The following is an 18,517-nucleotide window of genomic DNA, read 5'->3' as shown; positions in this document are numbered from 1 at the left end:
TCTTTGCCAGTTTCAGTCTTCCAGATCTCTTTGTTGTGTTCTCAGATTCTATCAAGAATCTTATAGCATGTCAGCAAAAGTGATATAAGACATGAGAAGCAGTTTCTATCATGGATGTGGACATGACAACAATGACAGCAGATGGCATGATCAGTGGCACGAACACAGACCAGACTGGTTTACACTCCCGTATGACTCCAGCTTATATGCAGCCTGTTTAGTTACCTCAAAGACTATTAATTTTTTTTTTCTCAAAGATATTTTTATTAAATTGAAGCAACAAAGAAAAACAAATACACACAGAATTGTTAAACAACAAACAAGTAAGTTTCACAATGATTGTTTGAACTGAAATAATAGAATACGGATTAATGACACACTCACATATCTTGTGATTGCTTTTATCAGTTTACCCCCTACCCATACCACTTAGAGACTATTAATTATTTTAAAAGGGTGATATAATTAAGCATAAGTCCTGTTTTTAAAGGTTATTATTATTATTTTATTGTTGTTGTTGTTGTTACCATATAGATTATTTAATAATGATTTAAATTAAGTTCCTGTCTTACTGACTTAACCATAAAAGTTTTTGGGTTTTTTGGTTTTTTTTGAAGGATGTTTATTGCCAGGGACTTGTAGTGCTCCCTCCTGTTCCACAGGGGGCGCTCCTTGTGAATGTCGAGTGTTAAGAAAAGGGGAAGGGTTGTGTTCTTCTTTTCAGTATTATGAATGGAAGTCTGTTCTGTGATTTTTAGCACTAAATTAGTTTTTGCCAACATTATCAACTGATAACGAGCTTAGCTGGGCTCGTGTAAAAAGGTTCAAGATGTCTGCGAGCGCCGTGTACGTCTTGGATTTGAAGGGAAAGGTAAAGTAACAGTGGGGGGGCGATGCTAAGCTAAGGTTAGCCTAGCTAGCACATTCTTGCTTGACACATTATAATGCGGCTCAGTCTGCAGCGACCAGCTAGCGTATTTTCAGCGGTTTATACTGCCGTTTAAAGGGTTTTCCTTTTAACGAATTTTCAATTTATATGAAAGATGTCACCTGTAGTGATGTCAGGCGATAGCGTTTAGAAAAAAATATAACCCGATGACTAACAGCCAGGGGACCAGCTGTTAGCAGCAGGGAGTTGTACACTGAATTTACAGCCCGGGGGCTTGTGATGATGCTTTGTGATTTACACGAACAGTCGGTTTTTAATCCGACTAAATTAATGGAAAAGTGAAAAAGACATAAAGGGCATGAAAAATTCCTAAGGCATCAGGTTTACCTGTTTTTAGTTTCCGCCTATGTCTCTGCTTTAGCCTTGCAGATGTAATAATAACACGTGAATCCCTTTTAAATAAAAAACTTTAAGTGTTTCGTGTAAAGGAGATTGCCTGCACCTATAGAGATGTAAATATCTGTTGTTATGAGGAATATTTTTTTTATAATAGGGGATGATATTGTCTACATATTGTCTACATGTTGCCCATAGATTCAATTCATAAATTCAGAGATACACTCAATATACTCATACCTTTTTTTCCTTTTTTTTTTTGGACAGCAACACTTTTTTTGATCTTTAATGTAAACATACAGTGACTTACTGATATTAATGAAAGCTGCACATGTGCTGTTTTTCTCTTTCAGGTCTTGGTGTGCCGAAATTATCGGGGAGATGTGGACATGTCAGAGATTGAGCACTTCATGACCCTTCTGATGGACAAAGAGGAAGAGGGCACGCTATCACCAATTCTGGCTCATGGCGGGGTCCGTTTCATGTGGATCAAACACAATAATCTCTACTGTATCCTTATTAATCCTCGAAACACATCAACGTTTACGGTGTCCACGTGTTGTACTTACTCCCTCTCCTGTAGTTACACTTCTTAACACACGTCACATCAGTGGTTGCAACATCCAAAAAAAATGCCAGCGTCTCCCTGGTTTTCTCTTTCTTGTACAAAATTGTTCAGGTATGACTGAATTATTCGCCAGCTTTTAGTTTATAACAGTAACAAATGCATATACTCTTGCTACAAGTGCAGCATGTTTATTTGTGTTGTTTTAGGTTTTTTCAGAGTATTTCAAAGAATTGGAGGAGGAGAGCATTAGAGACAACTTTGTTATCATATATGAGCTCATGGATGAGCTGATGGACTTTGGCTATCCTCAGACCACTGACAGCAAAATTCTGCAAGAGTGAGTATCCTCTTAGCTGCTGTCTTACTGCAGGTAACATGAGGGTTCATAAGTGCCGGATTTTCAGGGTCACAGGTCCATTTTTGTTCTTACACCAAAGAAACTCAAATGTGTAAAATAACATTTTAGTTATTCTGAAAGCAAAGTCATGGGGCTACTAGCATACTGTAACTGTTGAAAGCAAATTACTGCCATCTAGTGGTGAAACTGCCGATCGCACCCATCCGAATACCCTTGGGCTCACCCTTTAAATGTGTGTAGGAGAGGTCGGGGTGGCTATGAAAAAGTTATTTAGAAACCATACAACATGGCAGACTCTCTAAACATGAACCTGGTCTGGTTTCAGTGAGGTATACAGAGCAGGTTGAGGTACTCATCCAAGACTGAAAACTGTTAGTAATAGTCTTTCATTGATACCAGTAAATATCCCTGAATCCTACCACTGGGAGGGCTAACCAAATGTTGAAATGTTGTCTAAAATGTAAATAAAAATAGTAAGCAGTGATTTTTCAAATCTCATGAACCCAGATTTTATTCACAGGAAAACATAGAAAACTTATCAAATGTTTAATCTGTGAAAATCTTAAGAAAAAAAAGGTTGAAATTAAAATTCTGAGTTTAATGACATCAGACGAGCTCTGTGTTTTTATGGTGTTCTTTTAATACCTGATCATGTAGCTGGTTAACCTCATTAGTTGCAAAAATTTTCTTCAGACATTTCTTTTTAGTATCACTTAATTTCCACACTTTTGTTGCCTCATCCCAACTTTATTTTTCGACTTATTGCTGCCTTCAAATTCACTCTGAGCTAAACCTTTGGTGTGTTTTCTACGTTGTGTTGTGAGTAGAATGTGGGTTTATGAGATCTGCAGATCGCTGCATTCTAGGGTTTTTTGTATTTTACACAGCGTCCCAACTTTTAGAATTGGGTTTGTAATAAAAGACCAAATAATCTCCATGAAATAATGCTGCACTTTACAGTGTAGGTCTGACATCTGTACAGCTGCAAAGTTAATCAAAAATAAAATGCTTTTGAGACCAGTTTATTTCAATTTAACAAGAAGGCTCTGGGTTTCAGTTCACCTGCTAACTGGCTCATGTGTGGAGCCTTCCTCCCACAGTCCACAAGACATAGGTTAGGTTGTTAACTTGTTAGGTTAACTGGTGATTCTGAATTGGCTTTAAGGTGTCAATGTAAGTGTGAATGGTTGGATGTCTGTGATGGACTGGTGACCTGTCCAGATCATCTCCACATCTCTGGAGTACTCAGAGAAAACATACACAGAATGCAGCCAGCTGAGCCTGAACCAGCGCTAATCGCTGAATCCTGTGCTGCCTGAATAAACGACAAGATTATTGGAAATTAACTTTACGGTGCTTTTTGAGCTAACCATAGTAAGAAAGCTGTAGCTGATAAACAACTGGGCCTCGAACACAATGAGTTCAACAAAGCCAGGCTATCTCTTCCTTATCTGGATTCACTTACCCTAACATTAGCAATCGTGATAAGATGTGAAGCCAGTTATCAACTTGCTCAGTAAGCCAGACTTTCCCCTATGTGTTGACATGAATCGGGCGTTATTGGAAGCATGTGACCGAGAGGCTGAGGGATATATAACTGTAGATAAAACTTAAGTATGGGGAAAAATGCAAAGACGTTAAGCACATGATACAGACTGAAAGTAACATAGCTGCTGCAGACACGTCGACAGTGTATCACAAAGCTAACTAAGCGAGAGCCACGGGGGGGGGGCGGTGTGAGAGAGAGAGAGAGAGAGAGAGAAAAGAAACCACTGTACAGTAGATTAGTATTAAAAGCACCGTACGAATGTTAGAGCCCTTTAAGCGCTTTGGTGAAGACTTGCTTTATAAATAAAGTTGATCCTATTTGAAAGCTGGATGTTTGTCATTATGACACAGGAGAATCTGGTGGATTATAATTGAGTATTTCATTAAATTAATGTTTAACAGACAGTTTTATCCTTTCAGCTGCAGGCTGAGATCGAGCAGTGAATAAAATCAAAAATGAAATTCAAACATAGCTTTAGACCTACGTATACATACAAATGGGTATCAAGTTTTAGGATCATAGGGGGGGAAAAATTCAAGGAATAAAGTGGCATGTAAGAAAAAAAAGACTTTTGATGCTCCTACTATGCGTGCACAGAAATCTAAGGGATCTTTAAGGAATGCTGGCGCTAATTTCCAGAGACCGGCTTGGTCAGTAGGTGGGGATTTCTTAAGTGTTGGTCTTTAATCTCAGACATAACCTGTTTTGGAGCAGGTTTGGTTCGCAGCACAAATTAGCCTGGCTATGTAACCGGTCATGAAGTGATTGACCTTTGTAGTACAAAAAACCAACAGCCCCAACTGTAAAAACACTAATCACTCAAATAATAAAGTGCAGTAGTAGAAAAAACAGTAGATCTTAAACAGAGATCTTTTTACCTGGGGCTGAATGCAGCCAAATTCTTGTCATTTATAATCATTACTGCTTTAACTGCTAATTTCCCGATGACATTTTCTCAGGTTTTCAATCAGTGCAAATCACTGTGCTAAAAAGCATATTTGACTGTTTTATTTATTTATGTCGGATTTTTACAGTTTGGAGTTTTCCCTTGATGTGGTATTGTCCCGTCATTTCGGTATACCTACAAGTCAAAAAGAGCTTACTTTCATCACCATAAACGTCTGTAAATGACCGTTTAGTCTTTCAAAAGTGAGTGATGTAGACGAGCAGCAAACCAACTCTGGATTTCCCCCACATGAGTACAGTAATAAGTCAGACAATCCTCCCTCATAAAATCGACAATCTCTGTTCTTCTTTGATGTTTTCTGGGAACTCGCCATCTCAGACAGTTAATTTCCCCTTTTCTCAGGTTTTCCTCCTGTTTACATTTTTTGTCTCTCAGATACATAACCCAGGAGGGCCACAAGCTAGACACTGGGGCCCCGCGACCCCCCGCCACAGTCACCAACGCTGTCTCCTGGAGGTCAGAGGGTATCAAGTACAGGAAAAATGAGGTCTTCCTGGACGTCATTGAGTCAGTGAACCTCCTGGTAGGAACTTGTTTTAGAAGGCCTGAGTTGCATAAGGAATGCTGGTCACAGTGTTTGTAAACTTCCTCTCCCGGTGCGTCACAGCGCACTCAGACTGTCCAGCTTGCTGTTTTGTGTGTACAGTCTTTGATCGCTAATATGTGCTTTCATCTGTTCCTCTTCACTCATTGACTGTCTTTCAGGTTAGTGCCAACGGCAATGTTCTCCGTAGCGAGATTGTTGGTTCCATAAAGATGCGCGTCTTCCTTTCTGGAATGCCCGAGTTACGGCTCGGACTCAACGACAAAGTTCTGTTTGAAAACACTGGACGTGAGTTGTTTCTTTGCTGCTAAGAAAAAAAAGCATTGAAGCTTTTGAGCAATAAATGAATAGTTGATGTAATAATATATGTAATAATAACCATATGACAGTGCTTTTCTGTCATTTAAGCACACATAGTTCTTGTATCTTTACCTAAGTGCTTTTATCTGACGTTCACACACGCTCACATTTTGATGTATGCATCCGAGGGAACTCGGGGTTCGGTATCTTGCACGAGGATACTTTCACACATTGACAGAAGGAACTGGGCCAAGCCACTGAGATTCTGATTGGTTGACAACCTGCTCTACCATATGGAAAATCACATTTTAATTAGAACAACTATTTAGTCTGTGCCTGATTCGTGCTAATTTGGTTAATCGCTTTAAATCGCCTCCGATGCTTGTTTTTGCAGGAGGGAAGAGTAAATCAGTAGAGCTGGAGGATGTCAAGTTTCACCAGTGTGTCCGTCTGTCTCGCTTTGAGAACGACCGCACCATCTCCTTCATTCCTCCCGACGGAGAGTTTGAGCTCATGTCTTACCGCCTCAACACTCACGTGAGTAATATGTGGCTGAACAAGTCGAGAAGTTAGAGAGTCCAAACCAGAGGAAGGCTCTGAAAGGGTCTGACACACCTGCAAACAGACATGCTGTGAACATACATACATACTGCTGTAACAGTGAAAGAATTGGGCGTATATTAAAGGAGTCCAGACAGATAATCTGATTGGAATGAAGACTGTGTACGCGTGAACATGCGACTCTGCTTACTGATTCAAATCAAATGAGGTCGTGCATAGAATTCACTACTGAAATCTGATCTCATCATTTAAGCTGAAGCCACTTGTGGAAATAATCAAATTAGAATTGCCATTTAAAGCAGTGGTTCATAAACCGTGGGGCAGGCCCTACAGGTGGGCAGTAGAGCCACTGCAGGTGGAGTGTGGGTGACCAAGTAGTGAAACTAAATTTGAATGAACAGATTTTTGATTCTATGTAAACTAAAAACTGTTACTGCTGATGCTGCTTTGTGACGATTGTTGCACTGAAATTCAGCTTGATAGAAAGTAAGGAGCATTTTCTGCATCTGAAGTGGAAGCTTTCCATAAAACGTATGAGAACCTCTGCTATAAAGCCTCCTAATGTCACCTTCGTGAGTGTTTTAATTCCTAAGAGGATAAAGTGTTTGCTTGCTTCTTTTTGGGGGGACAAAAAAAACATTTCAAAATGTTTTATGTTGGGCTTTTCCTTTCCAAAATGGGCCTGTAGGGGGCAACCTGCAATTGGGCTGCTTATAGTTAAGTAAGTAAGTGTTGCTTAATTTTCCCATATACTTTACGTTATGCGAGTCTTTGCGTTTTTCTGTTATTTCTGGCTTGATTAAAATAGATATTTTAAGTAAAGTGAATTTGAACCAGAACTAATATAAAAAAAACAGGTTAAAAATATTTTGAATAGAACTCTGACAGTTTTCCTTTGGGAGAAGGCTGTTTCGGGGCGGTAGCAACGGTGGGGGGTTTGTGGCAGAATTATTTGTATACAGAAATATGCCTGTATTTGACTGACAGCCAGCTTAGAGTAGTACCTCATCTGTTCATCAATGTTTTTGATAACCACAGAAGAAAACAGGTGAAACACAACCACACGGTTTAGTACTTGGTCTGTGGTTGTCACACATAGGCGTGTGTTATGAATAGTGTTTAACTGTGCTTTTTTTTTTTTTCTGAAGGGAAAAAAACACTCTCAAAAAACAAAAAGAGAACAGATAAGATCTCAACCATCGTCCTCTACTCTCAAAAAACTTTTAAAATGACAAACTCTTTTCGATGAAAGGAACTGATAAATTACATTTGTTGAGTCAAATTGTAATCTATAGGCAGACTCACAATGTTCTGCCAGTTTGAACTGGGATCATGGTTTCTATAAGTGTTTCACAACAGTTTTACCAGTAAGCGTGCCGGAAAGGAAGTGGTATAGTTGAGCAGAAGTCTTTCAGTTTTAGTTAACAAGGAGCTGCAGCGTACTGAACTGAAATTGTTAACCCAAGAAACCATTTTTCTTGGTTATATTACTCAGCTAAGCACTTATATAGTTTTTAAATTGTCTGTATTTTATGTTAAGCCCTTTACCATGTATATGTAAAAACTGTTTGAAGGATGGTTTCTTTCATACTTTAGTTTTTCCATATTATATCTGCTTCTATAGCATAGCATGTGCCTCAGAGTAAGCACAAAGGCTGTCTGCATGTGGACAAAAAATACAAATCTGTTCATTTTAAATCTGGATCTGTGCTTGCTGGGCATCATTCATAAATAAAGATTATTTATATAGCGCCAAATCACAACAACAGTTGCCTCGAGGCGCTTTATATCGTAACGTAAAGACCCTACAAAAATACAAAGAAAAAATTAAAGTTGATCAAACATGATTAAAGTTCAGACTCTTGTAACGCGGTGATGTAACCGTCTATTTTAAAAGGATATACCAAGAAACACTCACATAATAATGCAGAGTGCAAAGTCACTCCAAAGTTTTGCGCAATCTCTGTTTCTCCCTAATTTTCCTTTACAAGATTTCACACAATACAGTCGACGCCACTGCAGCATGAGTGTATGAGCATCTGTTTTTGCTGGTTGCTTTAGAAACAAAACAAATGTACGAGCTAGTCTCAAAATGACTTATATTCGGTTGCTGTAGTAACACCTGCCGCCCACTGGGTAGCGACGAAGTCATGTGTTATTTAAATTGGTGTGTTTGACAATTGTGCACTTAAAATCCATGTGGTTTTTCTGTTTCAGGTGAAGCCCCTGATCTGGATTGAGTCTGTTATCGAGAAGCACTCTCACAGTCGGATTGAGTACATGATTAAGGTTGGACGCTTTTTCAGTGGGTGCTTTTAGTTGCCCGCGTCATGTGTAGCTGAACTATTATTGCCGTCATTCGTTTAAAGAAAAATTAAAGTGGAGTAACAAATGATTGGAGCTCAGCCTGGCTTAAGCTTCTATATGTTCAGTCAGGCAAAGCATACAGCAATTATGATCAGGCTGTTTATGTTCTGTATCGTGTTGTCATGCGTTGTCAAACTGTGACTATTAAGGTTTTAAATGCGCATTAAATTAAGCCCTGTTTTAATACCCTGTTTAGGCAGAGCAGCATGTTAGACTTGACCTGCTTGTTTTGGTTCTTAGGCAAAGAGTCAGTTCAAGAGGCGTTCCACAGCCAACAACGTGGAGATTCACATTCCCGTGCCAACGGACGCTGACTCACCCAAATTCAAGACCACAGTGGGCAGTGTGAAGTGGGTGCCTGAGAACAGTGAGATCGTCTGGTCAATCAAGTCTTTCCCTGTGAGCAGAAACTGTGACTCATGAGCTTCATACATACGGTTGCAAAAATTGTGTAATATTACCCTAGGCTTTTGGCTGGAAGTTTGCTTATCTTATAAAGCTACACAATTCTGGTTTTTATTGTTAATAAAAACATGCAGATTGTAATTATACTTCTCCGAAACAACGAGGAGCAGCTGTGGAACTTTATAATATCTGGTTTTCCTTTTACAAGCTGAAACACAGTAGATTTATAGTTTGTTTTCGTCTTTTATTAAAGAGCTTGTGTTGCAACTTCTCACAGGGTGGAAAGGAGTATTTGATGCGAGCCCACTTCGGCCTCCCGAGCGTAGAGGCTGAAGATAAGGAGGGGAAACCACCAATCAGTGTCAAGTTTGAGATCCCATACTTCACTACCTCAGGCATCCAGGTATGATCTCCGTCAAACGGTGGTTTCTCAAATAACTTGTCAACCCTAAGCAAACAACAAGCTGTGAAACAAAAAACAAACACTGTCTCTGTTCATACAGTAAAAATGTATTCATCATCCCTTTGTGACATACTGTCTGTAAGCATGCTGAACCAAATGCTGCTTATTTACACCTGCGGTTTTGATTATTATTTTGGGCTTAGAATTCTTGGTATGTAGCAACATCACACAGCTGTCCCCGTTTCCACAGCTGGAATTCAAACAATCCACGTCAGTTGTGTTTTTAGCCAGAGGGGGCAGTAAGGGAGCACCGTTAAACAGTCAGCTTCCCTCTGTGGTTAAGAAATTTCCAGCATTGAGCCAACCAGACAGCAACTGCTCATCAAGTTGAACTTGGCCCTCTGCTTTTCTGTTAATCACAATGATATAAAATGTCAGTCTTGTTAGCAGGTGAGTAGATTCATTGGATTTTGATTGCCTTTGACCTGAAACTTGAGACAGAAGCTAATGTTTAGGCTTCATTTCTGCTCCATGTTTAAATGAAATCTCTTGCTCGCCGCAGACTTACACACATGCACTCTGCTCATACTGTATAATCACAGTTGTCCTGTGATTATATGTGTAGCGTTTTCCCATGTCTTGATGTGAGGAAACAATGGCGACTTGACAAACTTCATTTGAAAATATCATATTATGGCCTCCAATGAAAATAACAGTGTTTCCGCAGGTACATTTGCACAATTATACCTCAGTTTTACACCAGCCACAGGTAATTTAGCGTTGTACTTTTTATCTAAAGCAAGAGCTCCTGAAATATCTTTAGGGATACTCTTAGGGGTCAGATGTTTAAACTTGACATTGTAAAAGCTGGTTTTTAAAGAATGTTGGGCCAGACATCAATGCCACTGCCTAACTGTCTTAGGAAAGAAAAACACACACACACACTTTGCTTATTTTATGCTGTTTTCAGGTTGTTTGTCAGGCTGTCCGTTTCTCTTTCCTGAACATTTCACTATGACATTCTGTACATTAGTCATTGGCATATACAGTGGTCCCTCACTATAACGCGGTTTCACCTTTTTACAGCACATTGTTTTCTGCGTCCTGATTGGCTGTAGACTATTGTCAATCAATCTCATGTCTCCTATACAGTACAGAATGCGTTCAGCTTCTCAAATTTAGATAAATCTTCGATCTCTAGCAGTGAGACTCTGAAGTGCTGTACTGTATGTTTGTAAGTTTTCTCCCCAATAAACACAACAATGTCGACGAAACGTTTCGCACTGTCAAAGACGCCCGTGGTAGCACCCAAAAGGCGGAGGAAGATGTTAACCATTGCACAAAAAGTTGGACTTCTGGACATGCTAAAGGAAGGTAGAAGTTACCGTATTTTGCGGACCATAAGGCACACCGGATTATGAGGTGCATTAAGCGAAACAAAGCAGTCAGATAAGTCTAACTTTACTCAACTCATTCTTCTGGCTTCCTCCACTTCTGTACCATTGATTCATTAATGTTGAATTCTCTCGCAGCTGCTCTATTCCCATGTTCTGGACCCGAAAACAGGGTTTGATCTTTGGTTTCATTCTATAGTACTGGACTTATTTTTCTACGAAGGTCTGAACTCCCGCGATAAATGAGGGACCACTGTATCATGAAGAGAGCATAAAGATCTAAACTGTCACCGGGTTAAAAATCAGTTTTGAATGTATTTATTTAACAGCAGGTCAGATTAAAAACAATAACACAACATCAGACAATGTACCATTAAACATGAAATTACAACATGAAAATCCACAGTAGAATAAAACAAGCCCCCACAGGACATAAATATAAAGGTAGCTTATAACACCTTTTCACTAATATTCAGTTTTAACATGAATATTGAGCTCACCCAGTGAGGGTGGGGTATGTCCATGTAGGATCTGAGAACTGAACGCGGAAATGTATGGGGTTTTTTTTTTTTACGATTTTCGAATTCTAATGTATTATAAATCTGAAGTGTGGGACAGTGATGGAAGGAAAGCACGTGTGAAGCGTGTGAACATCCATACCTGAACTCATCTACTGCCACTGCTGCACTAGAACCAGCTCTGGCAGCGAAACACAAACACACTTAATCACTCTCGCTTGATTCCTTCATAGACATCAGTACATGTCTGGACACTTCACACATGCACTCGTTCACGTGAACCTGAAATCATCTGAACGTGTCTGTTTCATCGCTTTTACAGTCTTGTGTGGGGAAGGGCATGGTAAATCTTAGTAAGGAAGTAATATACCTACGACGGTTACATAATTAACCCTGCGTGTGTCTTTTGTTACACGTAAGTCAAGGAAATGCTGTCACAAAGTCTGTAGCGTCAGTTATAACTCAAAGCATTGACACGTATGTAAACGTCCTTCTTCAGAAAATACTTTAAAACCACAAGTGTAGTCTTACTAATAAGATGTGTCATCAACTTATAGTTGACTCTTTGAGACTGCTGGAGACTCCTCTCTCTGCTGCTAACACAATTTCAATTACGTCTGAACTTTTATTACTGTTTTCTCTGTGGCTCCCATTAAAAGAGCTAAAAGGTCATATTTTCCAGCGTCTCCACATTTCCTATGGTTCTCGATAAAACTTTATTAAATTCCACGGATATTATGCAGCCCACTCGGAAACGAGAAGCTCAACTTAATTGAAATGCATGATAGTTGTAATTGGGTTGCTTTTTGGCAGTATAAGAATGCTTGACGTTTTCTGTGGTAATTAGGTAGCTGAAAGAAATAATCCCCCATTCGTTCCTTCCTTTAAATTACTGTTTGCCCATAAACAAACAGATGCTGGAATAAGAGCAAGTGTATGAATTAGTGCAGTAATACAGGTGGCTTTGCACAGAGATGGGATGAAGTGTTTTTCCTACATTAAAAACTGACATCATCTGTAAGAATGGTAATTAATAATTTAAAAACACACACAACATTTAAAGTCATGAACTGTGATGTTCAGTATGATATTTGTAGTTGCAGTACGTATATTCTGTGTTTTGGTGGAATAGCGCATCAGTGTAGGAGATGAATCCTCTTTTTTGTGGTTTTCTTCAAACACTGGTGACCTTTGGTGACTGAAACACACTCAGAAAAAAAGTGTTTTCTCATCACTTTAATCTGTACACACCCTGCAGAAGTGAAATTGTGCCTAGTGATGAGAATAAAGTGGTCCATATCCACCGCCTCTTATTTTCTTTCAATTTGTTTATTGCATTTAAAGTCAAATGGAGGCGCTGAAGCATGTCGTGGTCTCGATCACTAGTGCGGAGAGCGGAGCAGGAGATGGATTAATCTAGAGCTACGTCCACACGTACCCGGGTATTTTTAAAAACGCAGATTTTTCTATGCGTTTGCACCTTTCGTCCACACGCAAACGGCGTTTTTGGTCACTGAAAACTGAGATTTTTAAAAACGCCTGTCAGGGTGGATATTTTCAAAAACTCCGTTTTTGCATTTACGTGTGGACGAGGAAAACGGAGAAAACACAGCGTCAAAGGTGTGCGCCTTTTTTGACGTCACACTGCGCGCCACGTTATTGTTTCGGTGAAATGAATTTCTACAATACTGTTACTGTTAATTGTACTCTCTGCAGTGTTTAAATGCTTACATATACACACACAGTTACTGTCCCTCCACACATACGACTCGGTTCTGCTTCTATGCCCCATCTTTGTTTACTCTTTCCCACCGAGGCTTCTAGACTTCTGATTGGCCAACATTTCTACACGGTTAGCAATATATCGCCACCTGTTGCTTTGGCATGTTCCTAGCAGCGTTTTCCTTCATTTCTGCGTTTACGTGTGGACGGGATTATTTTTTTAAAACAAAAACGGAAAATCTGCGTTTTCAAAAATACCCGTGTACGTGTGGACGTAGCCTAGGATCTGTGGGGAGTAACCTACTGTTGTGGTGCACAGAGTGCTCACAGATGTGGATGAACTGATCAGTTTGTGTTTTTAACTTCACGTATGGCCACAAGTTTGGGTAATGACCAAAAGAATGAGATCACAAATACAAACAGCAGAAATGAGGTTCCTCTGTAGGGTTTCTGTGCTCACGCATGGAGATGGAATGAGAAACTGATAATTGGGAGAGAGTGTGAGTCAAACACTGCTCATCCACATTGAAAGGAGCCAGTTAAGGTGGTCCAGTCATCTGCCTGGTATGCCATCTGGAGGCCTCTGAGTTGAAGTATTAGGGGCTTCCCTAACTGCTAGGAGACCGCATGACATGCTGGAGAGATTATGTCTCTCTGGGTGGCTGTGGAGAGTTGGCTCTGCTAAGATGGCTGGATCCAGATAAGTGGCAGACATTGGAGCGATGGGGTGGATGTTTTGAAATATATTGCAGGTATAATCCTGGAATTAAAAAGATCATGCTGATGGTGATCAGTAAACTTTTAATTGCAGGGCAGTACTCAGTTTTTCTCTTTGGATTTTACAAAACCTGCAAAGGCATCTGAGGTGTTCGTTTTACATAATGTGTTCGCAAAACTATGTGGCACTACACCACAACTCAAAAAACGTGATTATCTATGAAACTCCACCGTGAACAAATGTCAAGATCGTTTTTTTCTTTCTCAGTTTAATTTGTAACTTCCTGGAAGGAAGCCACCTGAAAAGGTTTGAATCTGAAAGCCACAAAGCACCCCAGGGATTTTTACACCTAACGTACTTCAGCTGAGTGCTGCAGGTTGCACATTGAGCTTAAACCGATTCATTAAGTTTGCCTGCAAGGTGGGGCTGCTTGCAGCGTTTTATCAGACGGTTCAGATGATCACTCAAAAAACATTTTGTACTTTACACTTTGGTTGATTTGTAATATTGAGAGAAAAAGGAAGTTGTAGTCGAATTTGAGAAGTTACAAAGACTCTTTTTAATTTTAGTATTGCAATGAACTGCTCTGCATATGTTTTGAACATATAAACAAAGTATTAGAATCAGTGATTGAAAGGTCTTCAAAGTACTGAGCTTTGATTTGGAGACCAAAAGCTTGAGAAACGTCCCCACGTTTGCATTGACACCGTGGTGCACCCACTATTTTAGAGGGAACCTATTAAGAGCCATATTCCCATCAAACTCTTGTGTCAAGCCTGTAACCTTTCCCTTATTACAGGGCAACGGCAGACTGGGTCTCAGACCCAAATGCTGCCAGTAACGCCACTCTCTACGTGTGAGAAGAGGCCGTGAATTTTAATTAGACACATGTAAATATCAAAGCATGAGAAAGTTCCTCTTAACTCTACCACTAAGTGTAGGGAAGCGCACATGTGAAGTGTGTGTGATGCACGTAACTCCACCTTATAAACTTAACTAGAAAATGGAGCAACCCCACACTTTGGCTGAGTGGCAGTGAGAGCAGAGCTGCTGTTATATTTTCAAATTGTGCTTCTTTAGGTGAAGTCGAAGGAACCCAAACATGCTGGCAGATGGTTTCTGAGCCATAACTTCTACCAAAAGCCTGATAAGTGCAGACCACACATGCAGTCTGTACTTACCAAACTAGATACAACAAACATCCTCTTTTCCCCTTCTCATCTTACAAGCCATAATGATATTTTGCGGAGAATGGCTTTCGGTGCCGTTTTGCTGACTGCGTACCCACGGTCAGGCCGACTGCATGTTTGGCTGCAGCGTTCGAGGAGAAGTGCTGTGCCGGCAGACTCGGTGATCCCACGTCTATGCGCTTGTCGTCATGTCTCTGGTGACCACGGCGCTCTCTCGCTCTGACCTCACTGTGTACTGGAAGGTAATAACAAGGCGGCCGGTACCGAGGCCTCACCAGAGCCCTGCCACCACTTGACCCGCAAATTCCTGCACCGTATATCCGGCTCCTAGCTGGGAACTGGCATGATAGAGACATGACATGGTGATGTCTCCCAGAGCGGGGGTCATGTCAGCTTTAAGATGGCTTTGCGCCTCATCCCTGCAAATTATGACACCGCATATTGTTTTTTTTGTGTGTGTGTTAGATGTGCCACTGCTCAAGAACACGAAGGTATGACGGACAAGTCCGCAACTAGATTTGCAGGGTGCACTTACATTTGCAGATTGCCGTGCAATAACATCGTATTTACCATGTAATTACATGAAATTCTGCTTGCATTGTGGTATGTTGTTGTGATATTATTCAGATAAGTGAAGAACTATTTCAGCATTTAAAACATTTTCACACATACTGTGCCAGTGTCATTTCCCACACCTGTCTAGGGAAAAAACATGTGTGCAATCAAAGATGGACATATAGTGAAGACGAAATGATATTTTTAGCCTCTCTTCTCGAAAATCAGCTCTGTGGCAACACTGGGTTGGTGAAATATCAGTTGATGACTTGTGAAAGTTGTATCTCAATAGTGCTGATGTGGAAGTTTTTTCCCTTTTTCTTTTTTTTTTCTTTTTCTTTTTCTTTTTTTTTTTACTCCCAGGACTTACAAAAATACAGTTATGTAAATTATTTTTGTGTCTCCCTTGAAAGCTGTTCTGTAGTCGCTTCCCTCTTCTCTGTGTGACTCATACTACAGCTTCCTCATCAACAACACAACTTTTACTACAACTCACAGCTCAACACGGCCTTAAAAGCATATCTCTCGACTGCTGAGCGCTTATCAACCTGCTGCTTAGAGAGGCAGCGCGTGCTTGGTAACTTGCTATTATGCAGAAAGCAGTTGGAGAAAATGCCAATTATCATTGTGGGTAAAAAAAAAAAAAAAATGCATTCAATAAAAGAATTATACATGTATGTTTTGTATGTTTCTGAGACCTTTAGCTTTGCCATTAAACTCTTAAATATGCTACTTCAAGAAGCCCAGTGAGCAACAAAGTAGTGCAGCTGTTATGAGAAATAACTCAAGATTCAAGAAATAAACATACGTTGCAGTTTTATAAAAACAGCAAATGGAACAATAAGTGCATGTTGGGTGGAAATAAAACCACATCTTTAGAATAGGGCGGTGTGGTGGTGCAGCGGTTAGCACTTAGAATTGAACTCACGCTGGGTGTGAACTCGAGTGTGAATGAGTGTCTTTCTCTCAGGGTCGGTCTCCTGCGATCGACCGGCAACCTGTCCAGGGTGCACCTCGGTTAGAAATCAAGCAGTTTACTTCGTTTTGTCTTTCTTTCTTTTTTTTCTTTTCAATGCACTCACTTCCTCTGGGTGCTGTCATTCTTTGTCGAGTTCACAGGCTTGTATCTTAGGTGAAGTGTCAGCTGTCAACTTCCTGTAGGTGTGATTTTTGTTTTGTCTGCATGAAATATGTAGCTTGTCCTTAACAGGTTCATACTGGCATGGTAATTATCAGTGGTTAGATGCCCGAGTGCACGTTAGACTATAAACGTGAAAGTATTTTTAATATCTCAAAGAATTTCATGAGGAAATGATTCATTGAATATACTCTAGAATAGCACATTACTCTTGAACTTTAACATCGTATCTGAGATCGTGTTAGAGATGACTTATTGACCCCTCCGTATACTTTTTTAAAAATTTCAACCATGTTTATATCAGCTGCTTTTTCCTTTTTGTCCCTCATAGGTGCGTTATCTCAAGATCATTGAGAAGAGTGGATATCAGGCCCTGCCGTGGGTGCGCTACATCACCCAAAACGGAGGTAGGTACTTTACACTGGTGCTGTTATGAGATACTGAGTGCCCATATGTGCAGGTATTAGGCAACAGTTAGGCAATGCAGTGCAATGCGGTGGGAACTGACCTTGCACCGATGCAGTTCTATGAAAAGGGGATACGCTGTAGTACACGAGGCAATGTGGCAACGTCCTGCAAAATGTGAGAAAGTGAACTTTCTTTGTCGAGCTTCCCCGATCTTCACACTGAGATTACCAAGGTTGCACATGTTGGTCTTTTTGCTAATGTTGCCAGTAATTGCTAAACATCCTCATCTCATTTCCTCCATATTCCATTCATTCTGGGTGGAAAGCATCAGCTGCCTCCACTTGATTTCTCTCAGATTCCCTCTTTTTTTTTTTTTTTTTTTTTTTTTCCCCCCATTTGATTAAGTCCTGTTCATTTCCTTCCCAGATTACCAGCTCCGGACTCAGTAGGCAGCGCCTCAGCCGGCAGTGGGCAGGTGGAAGTCAGACGGGGTGGAGTCGAGCCGCTAATGTGCTATCAATGGCAGGTGGCAGTCGTAACAGCGGAGGATTGCCAGTATCTCCTTTTTGTTTAGTTTTGTATTTGTTGATGTTACATTTGATTATGATCAATGCAAATCTTAGACGGAGCCTTCAGATAGGCAAGGTTCAAAATTGATTGTTTTACTGCAAGTGTGGCTCCTGATACGAAGGTCAAGGATAGCAGGAGGAGTGTTTACATCACCCAATGCAGCGAAGAGTCGTGCACAATCTATCACAGTGGGTCAGATTTGTTAAAAAACAACAACCAAGTGTTACATTTCCCATTTAACGTTACTGTAATCAGCTACACACAGGTCAACATCCCACTCAGTCAGCCTGAAAAGTTTTTTGTATGAAGCTGCTTTGTTCTGCCACAATTCCTTTTTGTTGACGATGTGTATATATTTTATTATATGTTAATGATCAGTGTTATTAGTTGAAACAAACTGTAAATTGAAAACAAACATGTTTTGTATTATCTTCTCCATGTGATGCCATTGATACGTGCCAGAGTGTTGATTTCCTGCTTTGCTGTTGTGCTGTTAGTTGGTCCGTTTGACTCCCTCCCCCCCCCAAAAAAATTAAATGCGGTAAGGTTCGGTTGCATGGTAAACGATTAGAAATCCCTACGTCCCACCCCAGCAGCTGTTTTTCTTTCCTCTGTCTGTACCTACACGCTTTTAAACCATTAAATGTCTATTTAGAGAAAAATGTTCCATGGTGTGCTTGCGTCATTTTGTATATAACATCACTGCGATCATCACAGCGAGCTGTCATAGTGTCACATGCAAACACCTGTCGTGCAGAGCAGTGAGGATTGCTGAATTGAGGGAAAACTTTGGCGAGGGGGTTTCCTGTATCAGACCTGTGGTTGTAGCTAACGCTGGATGGTTCTTTCCACCCTGGTCCTGTAGATCTTTTCAAACAGTGCGCCTCTTAATACCCCTGCCGCCATGAAATCATAGGCAACTCGGTGCAAGCACTCCGTAAACAAGCAGGAGAGCTGGAAAGGATGTGACTCAAACTGTGGTCAGCGATCGCAGACA

At 40.4% G+C, this 18,517-nt stretch overlaps 1 protein-coding gene across 2 annotated transcripts; it reads left to right on the top strand.

Annotated features, from left to right (window-relative positions):
• The first annotated feature begins 666 nt into the window (after window positions 1–666).
• Window positions 667–18,184, top strand: ap1m1 (adaptor related protein complex 1 subunit mu 1). Of its 2 annotated transcripts, XM_003448485.4 has the most exons (12): window positions 667–871; window positions 1,639–1,795; window positions 1,897–1,964; window positions 2,060–2,190; window positions 5,103–5,250; window positions 5,433–5,559; window positions 5,966–6,108; window positions 8,350–8,421; window positions 8,740–8,898; window positions 9,182–9,307; window positions 16,874–16,949; window positions 17,377–18,184. In XM_003448485.4, exons 1-12 carry the CDS (start codon window positions 830–832, stop codon window positions 17,397–17,399), a joined length of 1,272 nt encoding a protein of 423 aa, XP_003448533.1. In that variant the 5' UTR covers window positions 667–829; the 3' UTR covers window positions 17,400–18,184. The 2 variants fall into 2 exon arrangements, with proteins under 2 accessions (XP_003448533.1, XP_025756252.1); XM_025900467.1 differs by lacking the exon at window positions 667–871 and having other exon boundaries at window positions 1,759–1,795; window positions 1,897–1,966; window positions 2,061–2,190.
• Window positions 18,185–18,517: the final 333 nt, after the last annotated feature.

This window comes from Oreochromis niloticus, linkage group LG18 (genome assembly GCF_001858045.2).
Source record: "Oreochromis niloticus isolate F11D_XX linkage group LG18, O_niloticus_UMD_NMBU, whole genome shotgun sequence".
NCBI lineage: Eukaryota > Metazoa > Chordata > Actinopteri > Cichliformes > Cichlidae > Oreochromis > Oreochromis niloticus.
Note: the sequence above shows the minus strand (reverse complement) of the source record. Positions and strands in the feature narration are given on the sequence as shown.